This window comes from Anas platyrhynchos, chromosome 2 (assembly GCF_047663525.1).
Source record: "Anas platyrhynchos isolate ZD024472 breed Pekin duck chromosome 2, IASCAAS_PekinDuck_T2T, whole genome shotgun sequence".
Classification (NCBI taxonomy): Eukaryota; Metazoa; Chordata; class Aves; order Anseriformes; family Anatidae; genus Anas; species Anas platyrhynchos.
Window position 1 is genome coordinate 151,308,173 of NC_092588.1, and position 11,866 is coordinate 151,320,038.

At 46.5% G+C, this 11,866-nt stretch overlaps 1 protein-coding gene across 1 annotated transcript; it reads right to left on the bottom strand.

The window, feature by feature from the left end:
• Positions 1-1,949: 1,949 nt before the first annotated feature.
• INSIG1 (insulin induced gene 1) lies at positions 1,950-10,404 on the bottom strand. Its single transcript, XM_005026017.6, has 6 exons — positions 10,245-10,404; positions 9,138-9,506; positions 7,255-7,379; positions 6,562-6,728; positions 6,000-6,099; positions 1,950-4,212 (listed from the first exon to the last, which is right to left on the bottom strand). Exons 2-6 carry the CDS (start codon positions 9,487-9,489, stop codon positions 4,183-4,185), a joined length of 774 nt encoding a protein of 257 aa, XP_005026074.1. The 5' UTR covers positions 9,490-9,506; positions 10,245-10,404; the 3' UTR covers positions 1,950-4,182.
• Positions 10,405-11,866: the final 1,462 nt, after the last annotated feature.

The window sequence follows — 11,866 nt, forward strand, 5'->3', positions numbered from 1 at the left end:
TCAGAAAACAACACCGGTGCAAAGAACCCCCTGGACCACGTGCTGTAGGAGTCAGGGAGCTTGGAGCTCCCCTTCCCAGCACCAAGCCCAGGAGAAGCAGGGCAGCCGTGTTTGATTTCCATGTAAAAATGCTGATCTGCTGTCATTACTACAGGATATGTAACAAGTTGGTGGAATTTCTGCAGCACTTGCCTGCTATTTAATGTAACCGGGCTCTGAAACCACCTAGACATGACTTACCATAGGAGAGAAAACATGATTTACAGCTGGGGGAACCTCACTGAGCTGAACTCATAAGCTCTGACCCTTTAGGACTCCTTGAGCAGCGATGCTTTATTTACAGAAATTATCACACGTCCTTTGAATTCTGTCTTTGAGGGTTAACCAGCAGCACGATTACAACCTACCGCCTTCCTTATCACGCAGCTGTGCAATAAAACTGCTCTCCTCACCCCGCTGTTATTAAGCTGTCATCACAACCCGCATTTGTAGCCTGCGAAGACAGAAAAATGTCATTGCACAACAGGATTTAAAAGCTAAAAGCAGGGAAAGGATGACAACGTGAGGCGGGGCAACTCACGTGGTGCTTTGTTACCCAAGGAAATCACCATTATTTTTAGGATGCTGTCCTGGCCCCTTCGCTGGAGGGACCTCTCCAGCTGTGTCCCCTCGAGACAGACACCCCTCAAAAGCTTCCGAGGTAGAACCCTTAATGATTTTTTCCATAGAAGTATGCTTTGTCCAATTAGTCCTGCATGTAATGCTTTGTTCTCATGAATTTTGGAGCTCCTCTGCTGTGCAGCAAGGCTACTGAGACTTAATTTCATTATTCACCTCAATATGTTCCTGCTGCATTCAGCGAACAGTCTATGGGCCCTCCTGTGGCTAATTTAGCACCTGCAAATCCCCACGCTTAAAACCAAAGGCTGAATAACCCACAGAATGAGTGTGCAGGAACTAAACACAGGCCAAATCATCACACTTTCTGGCAAGACTGATATATATATATATATTTTTTTTTTCTCCACGTAGAAATTTTGGGCACACTTCCCTGTCTCAAAGAGAGACCCTCAGTCAGATGTCCTAGTTCTCTTTGGCACCAGGCTACATCCCAAATCTTTTTGTGCATGTTTTTTAATTCCTTCTGACAAAGCTCAAGAAGTTTGAGGGGAAAGCAACGCACCTGGAGGATCCAAGCCATGCTCAGACCGGAGATGTTGGCTACTGCTTCAGCAGCTGTGCAGCAGAGTTACGCTGAACAGAAGGCAGGCTGGCTATGCCAAAGCAGTTAGGAACCTCATCATGAAGGCTGCTCAAGCTAAGCCAACAGACTGCAGCGAAGTGGACAAAGATTGATCACAAAACCATTCTACTGCTTCCCCTACAAACACAGCAGCTTCTAGAAGCCCCAAACAAGCACTTGGGTAAAGTAAAATCAAAATCTTTGTTTAAGTTATCAAGATGTTATCTTTCCTAAATCAGATGGTGCAAGCCTCAGCAGCACTTAGCCTTACCAGCCGTGCTTACTCCTCCTTGCTGTGTGCGCTGTAAGATGCTTTGGCATTTAGTGATACATCTCTGCAGACAACCAAGCTGCAAGACGTAGCATGTTTACCCCGCACCCTCCGTATTTTATTTCAGATTATGAACTTGAGTATCTTGGAAGACAATGGTAATAGCATTCTGTACCCTAATTCACCTGGCAGTAACACACGCTTATGTCACTTGGCAAAATAGCAAAACTGTTTCTCTTAAACCCTATAATTCACGCTGGAAAACCTTCTAAAAGTTAAATCTTATAAATTCAGTTTAGGATTATTATTTTCTTTTTTTTTTTTTTTTAATACCACTGAGTATGCATGACTGACTGTTAGTTATGCAACCATAACAACTGTCCTTTTCAAGAAAGATTCCTGCATAATGTGAATACAGAGAACCCATGGCAAACGTGACTTGATCGTAGAACTTTAATAGTAAAAAAAGTGTAAAACCAAACACACCAATGAAAACTTATCAGTAAGAATGAGAATTTAAGTGTTCAAATTCAGCATAGTGCAAATTTTCTTCACTCCCCTCCCACCTCTTCCAAACTTAAATCACTTTGGTTCAGGTACCTCTAAGTATTGGCAAAAAATGAACTTTTGACTTACATTTTTTGGCTGCGTTATTTTTAACACATACAGATCTAGCTTCAGGCTTTACAAATAAATCTTAAATACTTTATCAATCAAATATACGTAGAGATCAGTCATCTTATATCCAGTTTTATGAAGTTTTGGAAATAGTTTTAAGATGGTTTCAAAACTGTCTCTCCAGCAGGTAGCACACTTAAAGTATCTGAGCTGATCCAGTCCTGATCTGAAGACTTATATGATTATATTTTTAGGTTTTAAGCAGTTGAGAAAAGGATTTTATGCCAGTGAAATTACTCAATTCACACCAAAGCAAGATTAGAATTGGGGGCTGTTTTGTAATACCGTCTTTGTGCTAATCTCTTCCTCCAAAACAGAAGCACAAGCAGCAGTTAGAGCATTCCCGTAGAAGAGTGAAAACAGCCAGGATGCTGCTACCTTGCCTCAACATCTTTTTTTGACGGGTCAGTCTTTAACAGATGCCTCTAATTACATCAGAAGCCATGTAAGAGTGGAAACAAACACACACGAAAAATGTAGAATACAAAAAGGCAAATGCATAAAAGTTTACAAGTACACCATAACCACAAAATTGGAGTATTTCTAAAAATCTGGGTTTGATGAAAGATACAACAAAACTAGCTTTACTATTACTAGTTAAATAAATTATTGCTCCATTTGACTCCATGCAGCATTGAAATGAACTCAGAACCTTCTTCTCTTTAATCTGTCATAAGAAATGATCGCTATGTAAGAGAATACAAGGCTCAGATTTTTACTGTACATTGCACTTCAATTTTAAGACCTAATACTTGCTATTTAGGTCTACTGTGGTCTAAGCTATCAAACGAATACATTGTGCTCACAGAACTATGTATTAAGAAACACCAAATGTTTAATGTAGTGACATAAGCACTTTTTTCTTTCCTTTTTTTACACATGGCAATCACAGATTGCAAGTTCTATAGGGTTGTGATAAAAACAAGTAGTGATCTCTTTCATAAACTGAATTAAGGAAACAAGCTGTTCAAAATTCTTCACATGCAGTTTAAGTCACATTTTAGGCTTGCTTCTGTTTCCAATGTTTTTAGTCAAAACCCTCACTCAAACAGATGCAAGATCAAAAACAGCTGTAAGGAGGAAACTACAGATCTTCTGAGGAGTTGGGACCACATCCTCACTAACCACAAGCACCTGCAATGCAGGTATCTTCAGTGACACCACACATTTAAGACACCTGAAGGCAGCTTTGGTGAGACACTGAAGCACATGCATACTTTTAAGCAGAACACTTACAAACACTTTCCTACTGAATTGGGCCAGAACGAGATTTGCTCAAGCTAGAGTTTCTTGATAAAGTTCATGTTGGAACAAGATTGTCTCCAGCATTCACCTACTGTACTGAAGTAATTTAGAAATTTCCCAGCCAGGTGACTTCAAGCCTTTTGTCCCTCAAACCCCCTCCACTGCTAAAGTCAAACTTAATGCAGCATTACAGGTAAGGGCATGATTCCTTCATAAGACTCCTAAAAGCGTTAGTGCAATGCCTTTAATCTGTTTTGATCACTCTTATTTTTAAATAACCCTATACTTTTTTTTAAAAGATTTGGATAAATACTATTCCTATTAAACCATACTTCATCATTGTTAAGCACCATCGATCTACTTCCTTTGGGCACTGATACAGGCGCTTGTAATTAAATTTCTGTTTCAAGGCTTTAAGATGTGGCAGCTGCTTCAATAACTTACACTGGAATCTAATACTTGGAAAACTGCCACTTAGCCTGAATGCTTGTATTCAACTTGGTGTTAAACTCTTCGAGAGAACAGCCATATGCAAATGCTTATGCAGTAAATCAGGGTAAGATTTCAAGATAAGCAGTTAATTTCACTTGGCTATTCTAAGAGTGGATTAATTTTTTTTCCACAAGTCATTTGTGCAGTGAGCCCATAGAGAGATTATTTTCTCTAAATAATCTTCAATTTAAAACAGGAACACATCTTCTCAATGTTGCTTTCACGCTGGCACCATGCTCTCTCCTCCAAGGATTTAGTCATTGTGTGGTTTCTCTGGAATACCCTATGGATTAAAAGAACAACAGAAAGTATATTTTAGTACCATGTAAGAAGTTACATGTTATGCAATATTTTCAATAACTAAAGTTAGTTGACTATTTAGTCAAATTGACAGTGACCTAGCAGACACAGCTTCTTGTAAAATCCCAGCAAGGATGTACTCCTTAACTGTGGACAGAAGTGTCACCATAGTTTTGTGCTGCCTCAATTTGTTCATTTGATGAAAAGAATTAGGCTTGGTAGACAGGTTAAGACTTTTTCAGCCTTCCTATCTCAGGATATTTATTTGCAGGCGCTGCACAGCACTCACTTAATGGACATTTGTTTCATTTTTAATGTTTCATTTTCAAGCTGACTTCAAGCAAAAGTTACTGGATTTTCCCTGCAAAGCCTAGTATCAGATAGACTTGCTCATTTCCTCCTAAGCTCCTTTTCTAGTGTGATACCCTCGTACATCAATTTAAAAAGGCATTTAAACAACTTATTTAAAATAGAGCTTGTAAGTTCTCCTTCATTCTCTTGAGAAAATACAGAAGTCCAAGTATTGAACATGTGCACAGTTCCACAGCCCCCAAGCAGTAGCAAACAAATATTTGTGAGGTGGGTGTTCTTGAGACAACCCTAGTTTGCCAGATGCTGAGAATGATGGTTACAACTCAAGATGATGTATTGCCCTCCATCTAATCCAGCTGATGAGTAATGGAGGAGCAGCTTTAGGTATCAACATGCAGCAAGAGCTGCAGCAGCACCTTCACCTTCTCTTCAGAAATCAAACTATGAAATGTTGGGTTTCATCAAGCTGAGAGGAAAAAAGTTACTGATATACTTTATTTAAAAAAAATTCTACCTTTCTCTTCCCCCATACACTTAGTCCTAAGGGAAAAAAAGCACATGCAGATTGCATGTACTGCTGGGATTTGAAGTGGAAGTAATGAACTTATACTTTAAAGAACATCAGGGAAAAAAAAAAATGAAGTTTTAAGACATTGACTAAGGTCCTGGGAGATCTGGCTTGATACCAAGTTATATCAGGAAATAATTTTTTAGAAGAAAACTATTTAAACCAGGCAGACTTGCCAATGCCTTCCCCCTACCCCCCAGTCTTTTTCTACTAGGGGTAACTGTTAATGTAGTGAAACTGAGAATCAGTACTACAGAAATTAATCAGTGGTGGTCAAGCAATGTGGCTTTTTCCCCCCAGCTTGGCTGCAAGCCGGTCCATCTGCTGTATCAAGTTCTGACCATCCACATCAGAAGTACATTGGTGTCTACGCCCTGGGTTAGAAAGGTTAGGCAGAAGGGACAGAAAGCCTGTTCGAGGCAAGACAGCTAACTGCTGCCTGGCCTTTTTGCTCATTTGTAGTTCAGTCCCTAAAAACAGCTTTCCCCTTTACTAGACAGCTTTGGAGAGACTTTTAGTTTAGGAGCTCCTAAGTCTATCAAGGCCCTTCCTTCAGAGAAAAGGGAAGGCACCTAAGCTACTTGAAGTAGAATGGTTGAATGGTTTCCAGGATAAAGCAGTTATGTAGGAAAAGTTAAATTAACTGGATCCGGTCTCATTTAGGCTCTTGCTGGAAAAAGTTTCACACAGAACATACTCAAACACTTGCTAAGACAATTCCCACTCCACTGGTAACACAGGTTGCATGTTTACATTTCAGCTCTTGGGAAGATAGGTATTAATCTCCCGATCTGTGAGTCATACCCTTAAAGGCATAGTTTGTTCTTGGAGTAACAAAGACAGAAGTTATTTGGACTGCTAAAAGGAAATGCTAATTATACAGTAGTTACCATAGCCAGCTGGCGTCCTATGTTTCCTACAGTCACACCTCCTGAGAAAAATATACACGGAAGCCAAGAACGGATGTAAAGAAAATCTGGGGATGTATACCTAATAAACAAAAGGAAATAAGAGACAAGGTATTATCATGTTATCATCACTTTATGTACTGTTAAAAAGATGATCTAAGTTTTTCATCAGACCCAAACAACACAGAAACATAGGAGCAGAAACAGGGAGACCAAATTAAGTCTCTTAACTTATAAGCTTTAACTAGCCAATGTCCTTGCCAGCAAGGTTTAGGAATTCTCCTCTCCTGAGTGCCAGTTGGTGATACACCAAGTCAGGAGAAGGTTGGTTTGTTGGGGTATATGGTGAAATGACAACAGCTCAGTCTGCCCCCCCTCCCCTCCATGCCATCATTTACAACAGCACGACAATTAGCTGCCTTAGACATATAAGATGCCTTACAAGGACACACCAAATATGTTAATAAGTAGTTTGCAATACCTGTGCACCCCCTACTTTAATTAAGACAAGAAAGTTGAAATACCATTTTAAAGCATAACTTACTGATAAACACCATTATATACAAGGAACTGGGTTATCAGAGTTGCTACAAAGGCTATCGTAATTCCAAGTCCGAGACCACTTCTTGAACGATCAAATGTCCACCAGAGACCCAGCGATAAGGCTGCTAGAGTCAGGGACAGCTGGACATTGTTTGCAAAGTCTAATTTCTGGAAAAAAAAGATGTTAAGGACAGTCCTTTCAAATCTTCACACATCCTACTCAAATTGAAAACAAGCATGATTTCGTATTTCTAGTGACAAAATGGTAGGGATCTGCCTTTCAGACCTGCTGAGCAATTACAGCTCTTGCTGACTTGAAGTTTTCTGCCCAAGCCATCACCATTCAGCACAAACAATGCTCTTACTGAAGAGTTTAGTGGATCTCAGTAGTTAATTGTGTTAACTATTACATAGCAAACACATACAGGTTAAACCAACATGTTACCCTGTTACACTCAGCTACACCAGCCATACATCTGGCACTTCTCCATCCCAGAACCCCATAACTACTTTTAAGGTAACTACGTCATCTATCTTAAAGCAGATATTGCACTGTACTGCAGGTCTCAGGAGTCTGCCTCTGCCAATGGCATTCTCATTACCTTTGTAATTCTCCCAGGCATGAGTGGAAGAGCCTGTTTCATGGCAATACACTAAGTACAGCAAGCAACAACATCAACCAGTTGAAGGATACAGCACTTGCATGATTAATGCCAACGAAAACTGCTATGCATCGCATGACGCTGGCCCACTCTCTTTTGAACTTGTGTGGTTCCCCCAGGTGGCTGTCAATGCAGGGGTACAGCAGGCCAACAACAGCTGCAAGAGAAACAAGACCACTTATACTAACCGTTACATCACGATTATTTCATTACTATTAAATATTAGTTTAGCAATTAAGTGCTTGATAAAACCTTCTAGTAGTGATGTGCCTACCATGCTGCTGCAGGCCTGATAAAGAAAACAGTCATTAGCATTCCCGTCCAACCTCCCCAAACTTTAGAAATGAAGAATAACCACCAGACTTTTTCAAGCAACATTCTGTTTGGACCTTTATAGCAAACACACATCTGACTTCAAGCTCTTTCTTAACCCCCATGAGGAAGTATCATTTCCCAGCCTGAGTAGATGCTTGCTTTGTACCAGTAAATAACAAAAAGCTTAATTATAGTGAGGAATGGAGCATACCTTTATTGCTCATATGCAGGACAGCTCCTTTTACAAACTTGATTTATTGCTTGTGAATCAGGCCCTGAATTACTATTTGCTTGGACTAAGAAGTTCCTTGGCAGAGCTGATTTCCCTCCTTCTTCTGGACTGTAATGCAGCCTATGCTCCCATCCAAATTAAATGAATTTGGATATCAAATAGAAGCAGGGCAGAACTTAAGGAAACAACTGCCATCAGTCATGTGTCAGTGAAAAGTATCTACTCACGCTGTTAGTCAGGCAGAGCTTTGCTTGCATATCGCATTTTCTCAGCCTTATGAGAAATGGTTGCAGAAGGAAAAATGTTTGTCTGTGCTCAGTTGCTGGGTACTTGTTTAATTCTTTTAAGGCTTGCAATTCCATGTATTAGAACAAATGCTGATTAGACAGTGAGCTTTAACTGTTTGGGATGTTTGTTTTCTTCCCTACTTTATTTTTTTTTCCTTCTTAAACTCCTAAGAGAAGTCAATTCTATGTGAAGAGGTTTACAGGAGCTACTGCTGTAAGTCAATGGATCTGGTGCTGAAAGCCTCACTTCTTGGTGCCAGCTAGCAGGACTTTTACCTTAAGATAACAGCTACATGCCAGAGATTAATCCAAGCATAACTGGACTATCAGAAGGCTGTAATGAGGCTACCTCGTAGCACTTAGCATGGAGCTTATCACTCACGTGAGTTCGATTAATCAGACCCTCTTGCTCAGCACCACAAGCCAGCACCACTGTACTTAAAAACAGGCAGAAAAAGCGCTGTGAAAGCACTTTCAACACAAACCGCGCTCACAACGGCGTTGCTCCCCTTGACCCGACCTGCCAGCCCTCCAACCCCTGGGAGGGCATCATCACGGCGGGGTTTGGGTTTGGGTTTGCCCGCAGTGCCAGCAGGCGGCCGGGCACAACAACGCCGCCGGCCCGCTCCGTGCCCGGCGCCCCGGGGCCGCGGCTCCCCCTCCGCACGTGACTTCCTTGTTTTGGGCCCCGCCCCTGGCCTGTTCGCGCCCTCAGCCAATGGCGAGCGCCGCCCGCCACTCACCAGTTCGGCGGCAGCCAATGGCGGCCCGAGGGGGGCGGGGCCGAGCGGGAGCGCGCGCGCCGCTGTCGCCGCCGCGGGAACGCGCCGCGGGGCTGCACCGCGCCTGCTGCTGCTCTCCGGGGTGTGCGTGTGGGGGGAAATAAACCCCAAAATACCCAAATCAAGGCGGTTTCGTGGCGTGGGGAGCGGCCACGAGGTTGGGGCACGGCGAGCTGCGCTGCTTTCCTTCCCCATTGGCGTAAAGGAGGCGCACACCCCCCCACCAAAATAACCCCCAAACAGTTAAAATCCAGGTAAAAACACACAAAACGAGGTCAGCCCCGCCGCCCGCCGCTCACCTGCCGCCGTCCCGCAGCACGGGGGCACCCACCAGGCGGAGGAGAAGAGCGTGGCGATGACCTCCTCGGGGAACAGCGTCACGTTCCTCTGCACCTGCAGCAAGTTCAGCACCAGCGCCATGAAAGCGCCCACCACGAAGAGGACCACGCTGCGCTGCACCAGGTGCCGGCTCCAGTTCAGGGTGCTGCCCGCACCGCCGGGGCTCCGCGCCCCGTGTCCTGCTGACACCTGCGAGGGGCCTCCAGAGCTCAGCATCTCGCCCGCCTTGGTGGCCGTGTCGCCCTGCTGCGTTTTGTGCCTCCCCCTGGCTGCGCACGAACAGCTCCAGGTGCAGCTCTCCAGCCGGGGCATCGGCCTCACCGGCAGCCCTGCAATGCGAGCGGGAAAAACAACCGGTTATAGCAAGCCTGAAGGCGAGACATGAGGAGATGCAGCAGGAGGGGACCGGCAGGAGGACGAAGACCCCGACTCCAGTGGGCTGGGGGCTCCCGTTCCTGTCAGCATGGGAGCTGGGGGGGGTCCAGTTAGGGCCGAGGGGATCTTGTCAGGACCCAGGATGAGGCCCGGCAGGCTCCCATTCCTGTCAGGGCACAGGGGGCTCCCATTCCTGTCAGGATTTGGCCCAGGGTGCTCCTATTGGGGCCGGGGGGCTCCCATTCCTGTCAGAGTCTAGCCTGGGTGCTTCAATTGGGGCTGAGGGGCTCCTGTCAGGACTGAGGGCTCCCATTCCTGTCAGGATCAGGCCGGGGGGCGTAGGGGGGTCCCATTCTTGTCAGGGTTGAACCCAGGGGGCTCCCATTGGGGCTGTGGGCTCCCGTTCCTGCCAGGATGAGGCCCAGAGGGGTCCTGTCAGGGCCGGGGGCTCCCATTCCCATCAGGATCTGGCCGCGGGGGCTCCTATTGGGGCTGGGGGCTCCCATTCCCATCAGACCCAGGCTCAGGGAGCTCCTGTCAGCGCCGGGGGCCTCCCATTCCTGTCAGAACCCGCGTCTCTGAGCCTCCAAACCCCCAATTCCTGTCACAACCGGCCCCGGGACCCCCCAGTTCCTGTCACAACCCCCCCCAATTCCTGTCAGGCCCCGACCCACCGCCGCTCTCCACCTCACCTCAGGCCCCCCGCCGCTGCTCAACCCGCGAGGGACGGGACAAACACAGCACCCACCCCGCCGCCGTCCCGCTGCCGGCGCTGGGGTTTATAACCGCCGGCCGCCGCGGTCACGTCAGGCGCCGCCGACCTACCGGCGGCCGGGGGCAGCGCCGGGCCCCTCCGCAGCCGCCCCTCGCCCGCCCCCGCGGCGGGAGGGGAGTGGCCACAGGGGCCGAGGGGGCGTGGCTAAAAGGGGGAGGGGGCGTGGCCGCGGCGCGAGCTCGCCGAGCGCGGGAGTCGCGCGCTCAGCCCGGCGGCGTCGGGTGAGGCGGGCGCAGCCAATGGCGGGCGGGCGGCTGATATGACGTAGGGACACACCACCCGCCCCGCGCGCGGCCGCGCCGCTCGTCCCGCCCTCCCTCCCTCAGCGGCCCCGCCCCGCCCCGCCGCGGGAGCGCGCGCGGCAGGAGTTACCTCATGGAGTGTGGGGGGGGGGGGGGATGGGGGGGGAGCGTTACCTCAGCGCTGAGGGGCGCAGTCACGGGATGGTTACGGAATGATAAAATAAAGGAAATGCAGAATGACAGAAATCACAGGATCCTTACAGAATGATAAAATAAATGAAAATAAATGAAATACAGAATCCTAGAATCATTAAGGTTGGAAAAGCCCTCCAAGATCATCCGGTCCAACCACCCCCCTACCACCAGTGTCACCACTAAGCCGTGTCCCCAAGCACCACGTCCAACCTCTCCTTGAACACCCCCAGGGACGGTGACTCCACCACCTCCCTGGGCAACCCGTCCCAGTGCCTGACTGCTCTTTCTGAGCAGAAATGTCTCCTCATTTCCAACCTGAACCTCCCCTGGCACAACTTGCGGCCATTCCCTCTGGTCCTGTCACCAGTTACCTGTGAGAAGAGGCCGACCCCCAGCTCCTCACACCTTCCTTCCGGGTAGTTGCAGAGAGCAATGAGGTCTCCCCTGAGTCTCCTCTTCCCCAGCCCAAACACCCCCAGTGCCCTCAGCTGCTCCTCACAGGACTTGTGCTCCAGGCCCTTCACCAGCATCATAGCCCTTGGTCCCAGTTCAACCGAGTTGTGTTTCATTGATGCGTTCAATGTAACAATTGTCAATAAATCATATGAAAAGAAGGACGTCCATTCTGTATGATAAAGTGAAAAATTCATCTAGTGTGTGGCTATCCCTTTTGATCTTCCATTTGTCCCAGCTGGTATTCAGAGCCCTACGACCATGGAGCCTGCTGAGTAACGTGCCTTTGGAGTAGGTTCTGTACTGTCTTTGAGGTGGATGAACTCATAGTGCCACTGCTAGAAGTCATAGAGAAGACAAATATTATTATCTGAATACTGACTAGTGTGGCATCAGACCAGTTCTGCCTTGTAGTCCTTACAGCTGGGCTGCCACGCAGGTGGACTCTGTGCACGGCGCTGTACGTCTTCATGTTCAGTTTCACCACAGTGCACTGAAACAGTTTTGGTTTTACTCTCATATGCTAAAATTATCTCTATTCTTCTGTCAGATTTTGAAAGATGTTGAACAAGTAAGATTGGTAACATTTTTTTAGCTATTTCAGAAGCCCCCATTAATTTGCATTTTGAGTATGCATGACTATGTTCAT

What these genes read in the sequence shown, in the direction of transcription:
- INSIG1 (XM_005026017.6), bottom strand. Translation starts at nt 9,489, where the DNA reads ATGCCCCGGCTGGAGAGCTGCACCTGGAGCTGTTCGTGCGCAGCCAGG. An exon ending in GTGCTGCGGGACGGCGGCAG is followed by an intron (nt 7,380 to 9,137) that starts GTGAGCGGCGGG and finishes TTTCTCTTGCAG; the next exon opens with CTGTTGTTGGCCTGCTGTAC. An exon ending in TAGGACGCCAGCTGGCTATG is followed by an intron (nt 4,213 to 5,999) that starts GTAACTACTGTA and finishes TTTAATCCATAG; the next exon opens with GGTATTCCAGAGAAACCACA.